At 37.1% G+C, this 14,430-nt stretch overlaps 1 protein-coding gene across 6 annotated transcripts in view; it reads left to right on the forward strand.

The window, feature by feature from the left end:
• Positions 1 to 14,430, forward strand: part of MARCHF10 (membrane associated ring-CH-type finger 10) — a 191,299-nt gene that overhangs the window by 19,979 nt on the left and 156,890 nt on the right. For all 6 annotated transcript variants that reach the window (XM_020997650.2, XM_020997654.2, XM_020997651.2 and 3 more), the window contains one exon: positions 10,805 to 10,903. In XM_020997650.2, coding sequence (XP_020853309.1) covers positions 10,805 to 10,903 — 99 coding nt within the window. The remainder of the gene's footprint in view (positions 1 to 10,804; positions 10,904 to 14,430) is intronic.

Here is a 14,430-nt window from a genome sequence, read left to right on the forward strand (position 1 = left end):
TACCTCCTAGGGTTGTTGTGAGGATAAAATGAGGTAATATGTGAAAGGGCTTAGTACAGTGCCTGGTATGTAAAAAGGTGCTTAACAGAAATACTTTTTCTCCTATTCTCCTGGGCCCTCTGCTCTTCTCTGTTCACTCACTCTTGATGAACTCATTGGCTGTAATGCATTCAGTTATCATGTCAATCAACCGACAAGCATCTATTAAGTGCTTCCTGTATGCCAGGCACCACAGGGGCCGAGTGCTGGGGCCACAAAGAGAAGACCAACATAGTCCCTGCCCTCAAGGAGGTGACATTCTAATAAATGAGGCTGGGACGGGAGAAGCTCTGCACAGAGAGGCACGTACACGACTCACAGGAAGCAGACATAAGTTTTCCTTGAATGAGACTGTGGATACTGTGATTTTCTATTTGAAGAAGTAGAAATGATTAAGAGTGAAGTCAAGACACAATTTTTGGACCAGACCATATATGTACTGAAGAAATCCAGGCCCAGTCTAGCATAGATCACTGAGTGACCATTTTATACGTTACCTAATGGGAGGAAAGATGCCAAAAGAAAGGGAAAAAAATCATGTGGATGCTGTTAATATCCATTAAAAAGGCTACTGATGCACATGCTTATTTTTTCATTTTTATAAAATCCTGATAAGATTGATTTACACGCATGTTGGGGTTTTCTTGATGATAATATGAGAAGGGAATTGGCAAGATTTGGTAACTAATTCTTTACAACAGACCACATTTGCAATTACTTAGTTGACTGGAAAGTACAGAGAATACAAGTTCTTGCTGTTTGTTGTTTGTTGGTTACAAAAAGGCATTTTACTTAGTAGAGTAAAATACAGCCTTAAATAAAGGCTCTACTCCAACAAAGAGTCTCTTATGCATGTGTTAGATCATAGAGATTCCTTAATAAGTGCAATTGAACTTTGTTCAATGCCCCTTTCATTGTCCAGTGAGGCTTTTAAAAATTCCTCTGAGAAGATGAATGGCAAAATATTAACTACCACACATGAAACTGTGTGGCACAGTGGGGGAGCTAGGTGGATATAGCACTGGGCTTGGAGTCAGAAGAACTGAGTTCAAGTCTGGCCTCAGAAAATTACTGGATGTGTGACCCTGGGCAAGTGACTTCACCTCTGCCTCAGTTTCCTTAACTGTAATGTGGGGTTTATAACAGCATCTATACCTCAAGTAGATCAAATGTTGCAAGAATCAAAATAAGATAATATTTGTAAAGCACTTAACAATGCTATATAACTGTTATCTACTATTACTACTATTGATAAAGAGCTGAGCTCAGAAATCAGAAAGACTTGAGTTTATGTCTACTTTCAGTGCTCTAGTTTAGGCGACTTTTTAAGATTATAAATTGCAGAAAAAATGCTCATCTGCCAATGCTTCCTACACAGGTTCATTTAAAAAAAAAGATCGCTTCAAATCACTAATAATTTAAAAAATGCAAGCAAAACAACTCTGAAGTTTCATTCATACTCAGCAAATTAGCAAAGATGATAAGAGGGGAATAGTCAATGCTAGAGTAATTCTGACAGGAACACTAATACTGATGATGCAACTGTGAATTCTGTTCTGGGAAGCAGTTTAGGATTATGCTAAAAAAAAAAAAAGACAAATGCCCATAATCCTTTGACTTAGAGATCTCACTGCCAGTTAAACACCTCAACAGTTCAAAGATAGAAACAAAGGTCCGATATACGTGAAAATATTTTTGCAGTACTTTATATAGTAGCAAATAACTAGAAAATGAGTAAATGCTCAGTGATTGGGGGATGGCTAAAAATTATGGTACATTAATGTACCATACTGCTGCGTGCTAAGCAGTGATGAAATCTGAATAATTCAGACGTGCGAAGACTTATATGAAATTATTCAAAGTGACCTAAATGATGACCAGGATAACAATATGCACAATGGCTACCATAATATAAATGGAGAGAAGCAAAACTCCAGTGCTGTGTTAATTCTCATGACCGAGAAATGAGAAAAGGTATCTTCTTTGCAGAGATATGGAGGTCAGTGGATGTGGAACAATGGGTAGAATGTCAGCCTTGGTTGTTGTGTTCATTAGTTATGCTGAGTTGTTAATTTTTCTTTCTTTTTATTTTTTTGTGATAAAAGATGGCTCTCTGAGTAGGGAAGAATTATATTTGAAATGAAAGTGATATAAGAACAAAAGGTATCAATAGAAATAAACCACTAAAAACCAAACCTGTTTTTGTCACATGGGCAGACAGTAGTTAAAACAATCTAGGTATTAATTATTGTAAATAAAAGGTAAATATTTAAAAGGTCAACTGACCATTTCCTCTTAATGGGATTTAAGTATAGACACCTATAATTATTAATCCTATTTTCATTGCTTTATCCACTGCTTTCCTTCCCTCCTTTATACTTAATTCAACAAAAATTTTATTTTTTAAACACCTATTTGTCCAAAGCCCGTGCTAGTCTCTGAAGATACAAAGACATTATTCTCAAGAAGTTTACTATCTATGAGGAGAAAGATTTATTTCTATATTTCGTTGGATCCTGGTTTTATAGATTTGCTGATTGCAACCCATCCAGACCTTCATTTAGGTATTTTTGTTTCTTGGGGAAAGGCATGTACGCAAGTAACTATGATACAAGCAAAAGTGAGGTAAATGCGGAGGATCCTTCTGGCAAAATACTAGGTAAATTTGAGGAAGCTGGGACCACTTTCACCTGGAAGAGGTGTGAAGTGGGGGGATGAGGAGGGGTCAGGTAAACCTTTACGGGGAAGGTAGCACTTGACGTGGGACTTTAAACAAAATGAGGCACTTCAAATAGACAAAAGAGGCAAGAATCCATTCCAAATGTGGAGAGTGGTACAAAACAAAAACAAAAACAAGAAACAAAAGCATAGAAATTGGAGAGAGCAGGACAGGAATGAAGGGAAGAGTAGTCCAGTTTGGCCAGAACATAAACTATATGAAGAGGGCATAGTATGATATATGGTCATATAAGGCCCTTCCCATTTGATAGTGAGTTGGTGCTACCCCACAGAGAGAGACAGAGCTGAGGGTTAAAAGATAGCTGTCTATTTGGGTAAGTTACTTAGCCTCTGTTTGACTCAGTTTCTTCAACTGTAAAATGGGAATAAATAATAGCACCTACCTCACAGAGCTGTTGTAAGGATCAAAGGAGTTTGCTTTAGCACAATGCCTAGCATATAGTAGGTGCTTAATAAATGTTTATTCCCTTTCTCTTATCTGAGAACTATAGAGATTACAGCACTTACTCAGAACTTTGCCTGGTAGTGCATGTACAAGCTTCCAAAGTGTCACGGGACTCCATAGGACCCAAACCTTTTTTGTTAAACAAGTTTAGTTGAGTGGCTAACAACACCACTCAGTAGGATCAAAGTAAGATTGTCTTGGGCCTTGAATGACAGGATGAGAAACTTATGCATTATTAGTAACAATAAGGAACAACTGAAATTGAAGAGAACATGATTAGAGCATTCTTTAGGCTAAAGTGTGAAAAATGAATTGGATATGGAATAGACTTGAATCAGGAAGACTGGTTAGGAGGCTATTACCAATACCTATGCAAGACGAGTCAAGGGCCTGAATGAGGATGTGGAGAGGACCAATCAAGAAACACATTTCAGAAGCAGAGTCAGAAGGACTTGCTGATATCTGATTAGATATGTTGGGTGAAGGAGAAGGAGAAGTCCAAGATGACTCCAAAGTCGTGAGCCTAGGTGACTGAGAAGACGGTAATAGCAAGAAAAAGGGAAGCAGTTTTTTTACCCATTGAGTTTGAAGTGTCAGTAGGCCGTCTTGGTGTAGATGTCCAGTAAATAGTTCTAAGTTAAAACAAAAACAACAAAAAAGACATACCAATTTGCTATAAATAGAAAACCATATAAAACTATATAAATAGAAAAAAAGGAATTAGGGGAGCATCTCTGCAATTCCATAAGCTTGGCTTTATTGTCATATTTATTTTCCTACTATTGAATAGAGCTTTAAATGCAAAAGATCAGTGTTGAAATAACACTTGAAAAGTTGCTTGGCTGTAAAAAGTTTAGAAAGAATTAGAAAATATCTGTCTTTCCACTGTTCTGTCCTCCTACTCATAGAATGATATGAGGAGCTAGAAAGAAAGGGAACAAGAGGAGTTTGGAATCATCCCTTTGACTTTGTTCAGTATGTGAGTTAATCTGTCTCCCCCTTCTCCCCTTTTTGGCAAAGAACTATTGAAACCACATATATTCTTAGAGATAGTTTTCAAGAAGCACTTAGTCCCCAGAAATTATATTCATTTCTACAAACTTGCATTGGCCTTTCCTACATTTATTGATGCTATCTCCTCCCTCTTTCTATTCATCTGCATTTCCTTCTTTTTCTCCTCTTAACAGTAAATTAAGAGAACATGAGCGTCTGTCTTCAGCAAATAACTATACACTCAGTGCTCCCCATAGACACAGATTCCAATTAAAAAATAAACAAAAAGGGAATAGAAAGAAGAGCTGCCCATAATTAGTTGAATTTCATTAAGTTCACTGCCCAATTTCTTTTAGGCTTGCCCTGATTTCTTATAGATCTACTGATATGGACCATGACCAAATATGCATTTTATATTTCTTATGGAAATAGGCTTAATTTTGGAGCAAAAGAGGATTAGCTTTTCCTTTATGGACAGAGTTTCTTAAGCTTATGTCTTGACAACCAAGGCAGAATGTGGTCTTGCATTTCTGTCTTGGGAATTCATAATTTTACTTAGAGGGAAAATTTCTTCCATGTTGATGTTGTGAATGATCCTGATATAGACTAAAAGTACAGGTCTCTAGCCTTTGTGGCTACATGTGCTGAATTTTAAGTCCTAGGACTTCGTGTTAAGTTTTGGTCATATCTATCTCTTTGGGGAAGTTAGGTGGCACAGTGGATAGAGTGCTGGCCTTGGAGTCAGGAAAATTCATCTTCTTGAGTTCAAATCTGGCCTTAGACACTATGTGACCCTGGGCAAGTAACTTAACCCTGTTTGCCTCAGTGTCCTCATCTGTTAAATGAACTGGAGAAGAAAATGGCAAATCACCCCCAGCATCTTTGCCAAGAAAACCCCAAATGCGGTCACGAGCAGTCAAACACGACTGAAACGACCAAACAGCAACAATATAGGATTCTCTTAGTGTTCCAAAATTCCATTGTGGATCTGCTTCTGCTAACAGAGAATGAAAATGTAAGAAAAGTACAACTTAGACTTTTGACAGTTACTTAAGGGTCACAGAGGTTAAGACATTTGTGTAGGGCCATATGGCTAGTAAGTATCAAAAGAAAGATTGGAAACTTGGAAACAAAGGCTTCCTGACTCCTAAGTGTAGTGCTCAAAGCACTTTGCCACATGTCTTCTCCCAAGAATGGCATCTTAACCTTCTTAAATCAGTGAAGATAGGTTTTGTAAATGTTAGGTTTAATGGAGAAGGTTTTTTTTTAGTGGTTTCTATATTTTATTTTTTAAAATTAATTTGTTTTGATTTATCAACAATCACTTCCATAAGCTTTTGAGTTTTAAATTTTTCTCCCCCTTCCTCTCCACCACCCTCGCCAAGACAGAGCACAAGCTGATATAGGCTCTACATATACATTCCTATTAAACATATTTTCACATTAGTGATGTTGTAAGTAAGAATTAGAACCAATAGGAGGAACCACCAGAAAGAGGAAACAAAACACAGCAGAAGTTAAAAAAATAGCGAATAGTATGCTTCAATCTGTATTCAAACTCCATAGTTCTTTCTTTGGATGTGGATAGCATTTTCCATTGTGAAGCTTTTGGAGATGTCTTAAATCGTTATATTGTTGAGAAGGGTTAAGTCTATCAATATTAGTACCTAACCAATTATGATTACTATCTGTGTCTTTCTCTCCATCCTATTTCCCCCCATTTATGCTTTTCTTTCTCCTTTCTCCCACTTATTCTTTAGGATTACATTATTTAGTTTCCAATTAATTTTTAGTCTATTTTTCCATGGCCCTTTATTATATATAATTTTTATTGCATCATGATCTGAAAAGGATGCATTTAATATTTCTGCCTTTCTGCATTGGATTGTGAGGTTTTTATGCCCTAGCACATGTTCAATTGTACTGCCATGTACTGTCAAGAAAAAAGTATATTCCTTTCTATCCCCCATTCAGTTTTCTCCAGAGGTCTACCATACCTAACTTTTCTAATATTCTGTTCACCTCCTTAACTTCTTTCTTTTTTATTTTGTGGTTAGATTTGCCTAGTTCAGAGAGGGAGGGGTTGAGGTCCCCCACTAGTATAGTTTTGCTGTCTATTTCTTCCTGTAATTCACTTAACTTCTCCTCTAAGAATTTGGATGCTATGCCATTTGGTGCATATATGTTTAGTAATGATATTCATTGTCTATGGTGCCTTTAGCAGGATGTAGTTTCCTTCCTTATCTCTTGATAAGATCTATTTGTGCTTTTGCTTTGTCTGAGATCAGGATCGCTACCCCTTCTTTTTTTACTTCAACTACAGCATAATATATTCTGCTCCAGCCTTTTACCTTTACCCTGTGTGTGTCCCTCTGTTTCAAATGTGTTTCTTGTAAACAACATATTGTAGAATTCTGTTTTTTAATCCATTCTGCTATCCACTTCCGTTTTGTGGGAGAGTTCATCCCATTCACATTCAGAGTTATGATTACTATCTCTGTCTTTCTCTCCATCCTATTTCCCCCCATTTATGCTTTTATTTCTCCTTTCTCCCTTCCCCTCCTCACTAGTGTTTTGCTTTCGACCACCACCTCCCTCAGTCTCACCTCTCTTCTATTGGCCCCCTCCCTTTTCTTCCCCTTTACCCTTACTACTTCTTCCCTCCCTTCTATCCCTGCTTCCTTTTCTTTCCCCTTTTCCCTCCTACTGCCTATAGGGCAGGTTAGATTTCTATACCTAACTGAATATGTTATTTCCTCCTTGAGCCAGATCTGATGAGAATAAGGCTCAAACAATGCTCATCTCCCTCCCTTCTTTCCCTCTGCTTGTAATAGGTTTTTGTGCCTTTTCCTGTAATATAATTTATCCTTGTCTGCCTTTCTTTCCTTTTCTCTCAGTACCTTTTCTTAGTTAGATCGGATTAATCCACTTACTTAGATTCATTTAACTCACTTGATTAGATTTTTTTCATCATTACATCAAAGGCAACTTATACCCACCCCCTTTATGTATACCCCTTTAACATGGTATAATAACAATACAGTTCTCAAGAGTTACAAGTGTCATCTTCCCTTTTAGGGATGTAAAGAATCTGCCCTTATTAATAATATGTTGTTTCTTTCTGTCCCGTTTACCTTTTTATGTCTCTCTTGAGTCTTGTATTTGAAGATCAAATTTTCTGTTGAGCTCTGGTCTTTTTATCAGGAAGGTATGGAAGTCCCCTATTTCATTGAATAGCCATCTCCTGTCCTGAAAGATCATGCTCATTTTCTCTGGGTAGTTGATCCTTGGTTGTAATCCAAGCTCCTTTGCCTTACAGAATATCATATTCCATGCCCTACAGTCTTTTAATGTAGAAGCTGCAAGGTCCTGTGTAATCCTGACTGTGGTTCCATGATATTTAAATTGTTTCTTTCTGGCTGCTTGTAGTATTTTCTCTTTGACCTGGTAATTTTGGAATTTGGCTACTATATTCCTTGGCATTTTCAATTTGGGATCTCTTTCAGGAGGTGATAGGTGGATTCTTTCTATGGCTATTTTACCCTCTGGTTCTAGGACCTCAGGGCAGTTTTCCTTTATGATTTCCTGAAAGATACTGTCCAGGCTCTTTTTTTCATTGTGATTTTCAGGTAGACCAATAATTTTTAAATTGTCTCTCCTGGATCGATTTTCCAGGTCAGTTGTTTTACCAATGAGATATTTTACATTTTCATCTATTTTTCATTCTTTTGTTTTGTTTGACTGATTCTTGCTCTCATGGAGTTATTAACTTCCATTTGTTCAATTCTAATTTTTAACAAATTGTTTTCTTCTATTAGATATTGTACCTCCTTCTCCATTTGGCCAATTGTATTTTTTAGGGACGTGTTTTCTTCAGTGTACTTTTTTCCAGTTAGCCAATTATATTTTTTAAGGACTTGTTTTCTACAGTTAATTTTTGTCCTTCCTTTTCCAAGCTATTGACCCTCTCTTGCATACGTCTCATTTCTTTTCCCATTTTTTCTTCTACCTCTGTCATTTGACTTTTAAAATCCTTTTTGAGCTCTTCTAAGAAGGGTTTTTGGGCTTCAGACCAGTTCATATTCCCTTTTAAGGTTCCAGTTGTGGGTATGCTGACAGTGATGTCCTCTTCAGAATTTCTGCCTTGATCTTCACTCTTCCTATGATAAGAATCCATTGTACGTTTCTTTTTGCTCGTGGTGTTTGCTTATTTCCTGGCCTTTAAGGAGATTGAGCTCTCCTGCTGGGGAGCAGAGGGCACTGACCCAAGCTTCTTGTGTTGGGAGCCTAGGGCCTGGTCACTGGCTTTGTGTGCTGGGGTCTCCAATGCTGGCAGTTGGAGGCTGTAGGATTCTGGCAGCTTACCTGGTGTTGGGCTGGAATCAGCAACATTGGAACTCTAGGGATAGGATAGGAAATCTCCTGGAGATTTCCTGCTTACCCAGGCCTTTCCTTCCTTTCTCTTGGTTTCCATATTTTCAAATAAAATTTCTTCACTATCACAGCAGATAACCTGTTTCTGATATATTACTATGAGGAATATTTTGACAGTGGATCTCTCACTAACAAAGAAAGGTCATCTTTTATTAATAATATTTTGCATTTGGGGATTGATTTTGTTTATGATACAAAACGACCTTGCTCTCATAAGAAATGTATGGGTTTTACTCAGACATTGCTTTGATACAGGAAGCTGTTATTCAGATGAATAATTAACAAAGTGATAAACAGTTTATATTTATTAGAACAATAATTTCATCAAAACAATTAATTCTTTTGATCTAACCAAAAGAGAAAAGAGTTAAGGAGAGAGAGGTTTGAAATGGGTTCTGTTGTATTGGATGACAGATGTTAAAAGAAGATTTGGGGATATATGAGTCCCAAGGCACACTGGTATCATGAAGAGAGCAACTTCATCATTCATCTAAAACTTTCCCCTCTGAGGTTACCAGTTATGTCTCAGTTGCCAGATTTGATGGTCTTTTCTCAGTCCTTGTCCTTCTAAACCCTGTGCTGCCATTCACACTGTCAGACATCCTCTGCTCTGGGATACTGTCTTCCCTCTAGGTTTTTGTGAAACTATTCTCTCCTGGTTCTCCTCCTAGCTGTGTGATCATATCTTCTGTGTCCCTTTTGCTGACTCATCATCCATATAATTTCCCCCTTCTGTGACTGCATCCCAAGGCTCTATGCTGGGCCTTCTTTTCTTTTCTCTTTATTTTCTCCCTGTTGCTGATCTCATCAACTTCTGTGGGCTTAATTATCATCTCTTTGCTGATGATTCACATGGGATTGATATAATTAGGCCCAATTTCTCTCCTCACCTTTAGTCTTATACCATCAATTACTTATTGGACATTTCAAACTAGATGTCCCAGAAACATCTCATAGTCAATGTGTTCAAAACAGGGCTCATTATACCCCACCCCACAAAAAAAAATCCCTCTTCCAAATTTTCCTCCCCCCAATATTCCTCTTCCAAACTTTTTTGTTTCTGTTGAAGATACCATCATTCTTTCAGTCTCCCAATTTCACAATCTCAGTGTGATCCTTGACTCCTCACTCTTCCTTAAATATAAAAGCATTTGCCAAATCTTAACTATTTCAACATCCACAACATCTCTAATGATCTGGCCCTTCTCTATGCTCAGAACACTACCACCTCCATTCAGGCCCTCATTATCCTGCCTAGTCTATCACAACATTTGCTAGTTGGTTTCCTTGCCTCAAGTCTTTCCTTGCTCTCCATCTGCTACACAGTTGTCAAAGTGATTAAGCTTAGCTCTGATCATGTTTCTCTCCTAGTCAGTTAACTCCAGTTAACTCCCTATTACCTCTAGGATAAAATGTTAACTCTTTAGCTTTTAAAGCCCTTCACAATCTGAACCCATTTTAACTCTCCATTCTCATCATATATTACTCCCCTTTCCACATCCTGTAATCCAGCCAAACTGACCTCTCTATTCCTCTCATGTGGCGCTCCATCTCCTGTCTGTGTGCTTTCACACACACAGGCTGTCCTCCATGGTTGCTATGTACTCCTTCCTTACCTTCCTTCAGAGAATCCCTCTCTTCCTTCAAGGTGCCACTCAAGCATCACCTTCTGCATAAAGCCTTTCATGATTCCTCCCAAGTGCTAGTGTCCTTGCCTCAGCCACCTTGTATTTAACTGCCTTGTGTTTATTCTTTTTACATTTATTTGTCATATATGTATTCTTGCTATTTCCCTCAGTAGAGTATCAGCTCCTTCAGAGGGGGTATTGTTTCATTCTTTGTGTCTCCAATGCACCTACAACAGATGACTTAAATTCATGTTACTTGTTTGATTGAGAACTGGCCTTGAAGTCAAGAGAGCCTGGGTTTAGATATGTACTGGCTGTGTGATCTTTGGCAAGTTACTTAATATCTAAATACCCCAGGGCTATATGTTGCAGAGAATATACTGATCTACACTGGTAAAATAGTCCCTCACTGGGAAATCACAGGTCTGGTCAAAAAAAAAAATCAGTTTTCCAAGGTTCATTATAATGAGGGTAAACTCTGGAACAAAATAAGAACCTAAGACATAGTAACTTTTTTATTCTTTAGGCTTGCCTGAGAAGACAGGAGAAGAAACGAGATCAATTTTGTAGGCAAGAGTCAAGTTTTGAGAGACCCCGACCTTCATGTATATCATCTTCCAGACAGGTACTTAGAGGTTTTTGGTCTTGTTTTTAATTTTTGTCTTTTTTAAAAAAGAGATTGCCTTGTTGCTTTATGTGTATATCAATCCAGAGAATGCTAATGTCTTTTGTGAATAGTAGATAATAGAAAATCCTAAAATGTGGTACAGTGGCTAGAGCAGTGGACAAGGAACTCTGAGCCCTCAATTTCAGTCTTGGCTGTTATACCAGCTAGCTACATCAGCATCCCGTGTTTATTTCCTCGTCTATAAAAGAATGGCTTGAACAAAACGGACTGCAAAGGACCTTCCAACTTGAAAAATCTATGATTGTCAAAGTTGGAGGCACTGCATCTTATTAGTGACTGTGTTCATTGAAATCACTAGGTTTCATTCATCATAATTTTATATGATGAAAACTCATAAATCAGAACAAGAATTCTTCTCTTAATAACTAATAGTTATATCATTATTTAGTTCTAGATTAAATCTACCCACTATTAGTTAACTTATATTTATGACCATATCTGAGAAGAATTTTATCTATCCTAGGTAAGGTCTGAGGACCATGAAGTATGTTCAAATGATATTTGTTTACTCATTCAACATCCATTTATTCAACAGACATTTATTTAGTACTCACTGTGTACTAACTGTGGGCAATATAATATAGTATAGTATATAATAGTAATATAATAATATAGTATAGTATATGATAGTACAATTAGACATGGTCTTTTCCCTTATGGACCTCTATCACCTTCTCTGTTGGTGGAGATAAGGGCATACAAATAACTTTTATATAAATATAGAATATGCAGATGCTATAATAGGAGCAAAGTGCTATGGTAGTTCAAAGAATAGATCTAGTACCTCTGACTGGGTGGTAGAAATCAGAGAAAGCTTTGTGAAAGAGGTAGCATTTAAGTTGGACACCAAAGGAAAGCTAAGAATTGAACAGATGGAAATAGGAGCAGAGAATTTCAAGAAGAATAAAATGTTCAAAGAGGGAGAGAGACACCAGGTATATTTAGGAGTGGTGAGTATCCCGTTTGTGTATTTGAATGGAAGTATTGGAAGATAAGACAGTAAGGAGGTAGGTTGGAGCTAAATCATTGAGGACCTGTGGTAGTAGGCCAAGGAATTTGTACTCTATTTGATAGGGGAGTCATTGATGGTTTTAAAGACATGGAGAGAGGACAAAATATAAAATGGATTGGAACAATGAGAGACCAAAGGTCAGGAAACCATTTAGGAGGTGATTATAGTAGTTTCAGGCTAGAGGTAACAGGGACCTGAATCATGGTAATGCAGAAGAAATGATGCATACAAAAAAAAAATTGCAGCAGCAGAAATGGCAAGTTGATTAGATGAGGACAAAAAAGAGTCATCAAAGATAATGCTGAGGTTTTAAGTATATAATTAGAACAATGGCAACATTAGCACAGATTAGGAGGTTATAAGGAAGAATAGGTTTTGAAGAAGAGTTTGGCTTTGGACATACTGAATTTGAGGCACTACTACAGTAGACAGGTAGAGATATTCAGGAGACATTTAGAAATTCATGCCTAGAATTTGGAAGAGAAGTCAAGGATTGATCAATGGATTTGTTGAAGCTGTTAACAGATGACATTGCAAATGGAGAGAGTGTATAGGAGGGAAGAAAAGAGTATGTGGAACAGAACCTAAACTAATCAACATATAGGGAGCAGGAAAAAGAAGAGAAGCCATTAAATGAGTGTAATGAATGAAGTGAGAGAATGAGAGAGTAATGAGAGAAATGAAAATAGTAGCTTAGAGAGGTGGGAAGGGAACCCAGGAAAATGTAGTATCACAGAAACCAAAAATGAGTAAGCCCCTCTTGGAACTAGGAAGATGGTTTACAGTATCAGATGTTTGAGAGAAGTTAAGGAGGAGGATGTCTGAGAAAAGGCCAATCAGTTTGGTGATTAGGTGGTCTTTGGTCATCTTTGAGGAGGCCACTACAGTAGAAAAGTGAGTGGAAGCCAGAGTATAAAGGGTTAAGAACTACAGAGTTGGTGAGAAAAGCAGATAAAGAAAGTGAAGACAGTTTTTCCAAGAAGTTTTATGGTGAAGGGAAGAAGAGGAGTAGAATAGTAACTTGAGATAATCACAGAACCTAGGGAAGGATTTTTAGGATAGGAGAGTTGTGAGCATACTTTAATATAAAGTTCAGCACTAAATATTAATAAAATAAAGATGTTTGCTTTGTCTCTGTATCTGAGTCTGTCTCCAGCTCCATCACCTTTGATTTTGTTTTCCTTTTAAAATTCATTGTATATATTGTTCTGTTTCTTCTGCCTTAATTTTGTAATACTTAAAATAAGTGTTTGCTTGTATTTTTTGTTTTTAGTTTTATGTTGTCATACTATTCCATGACCTTCCTATGTTTTCGTGCTTAAAGCATCTGTAATTTTGTTAGTGTGGTTACTTCCCTCCACTGATACAGACCACAGTCTCTCTGATTTATCAGTTGGTTTTCAAGAGTTGCTGTGGCCAAAAAATCAATATTCTTGAGGCCAACCCAAGTGATGAGCTTTTCCAAATTTAGCTGGACTGGTCCTTGGACCAGATATATAGGCCCATTATGGGGCCTGTACTCAGAGCATTGCAGAGCAGGCATTATGCTAGCATGGCCCTCAAGCATTCGGGGTTCTTTCTATGCCATGATGTGATTTCATGAATGCGATATACTATAATTTATTAATACATTTTCCAAATAGTAGATATAGGTAATTATTTACAGTATTTTTGTTTTTGCTTCTACATATGAAACAACCATAAATATTTTTATGTGAATAGTTTCTTTTTACCTTTTCATAGGGTCTTTTAGGATAAAGCTGTAGCAGTAGAATTGCTAAATTAAAGGGAACAGAAACTTTTGTCAATCTTTATGTGTGTGTGTGTGTGTAGCCATGTTTCACTCCAAAAAGTCTGCACCATTCTGTGATACAAATGTGCTAGAACTTTCCCATACCTCATCCAACAGTGATTTTTTTTTTTTAAATTATCTTGGCCAATTCATCAGATGTAAGTTGGGATCATTAGGTTATCTTGATATGCGTTTCTATGATTATTAGGGAATTTGAGCACTGTTTTGTGTGATTATTAACTAATTTTAACCCCCATTTAGAAAATCATCTATTCCAGGGATGAGGAACCTGCGGCCTTAAGGCCACATGTGGCCTTCTAAATCTTTAAGTGTGGCCTTTTTTTACAATTGTTCTGGAAAATTTGGATTCAGTCAAAAGATGTATTTTAGATAGGTAGATAGACAGATAGATATAGAGCCAGAATATATTTTTAAAATACCTTCTTCCCTCCTGTTTTAAAGATGAAAAAATTAGGTGTAGAGATATGGAGTGACTTGCCCAAGGTCATACTGGCACTAAGTGAACTTAGGTCCTCCAACTTAGAATTGAGCACATTTTCTGCTGTGCTTTGTTTTTGTTTTTATCAGTTTGTTTCTTATTATGAACTTAATCACCAGTAAAACAGTTCTCAGTTAATATAAGGAATAAAATCTTACATA

The sequence above is a fragment of the Phascolarctos cinereus genome, unplaced genomic scaffold (assembly GCF_003287225.1).
Source record: "Phascolarctos cinereus isolate Bilbo 61053 unplaced genomic scaffold, phaCin_HiC Scaffold_5;HRSCAF=322, whole genome shotgun sequence".
NCBI classification, from domain to species: domain Eukaryota; kingdom Metazoa; phylum Chordata; class Mammalia; order Diprotodontia; family Phascolarctidae; genus Phascolarctos; species Phascolarctos cinereus.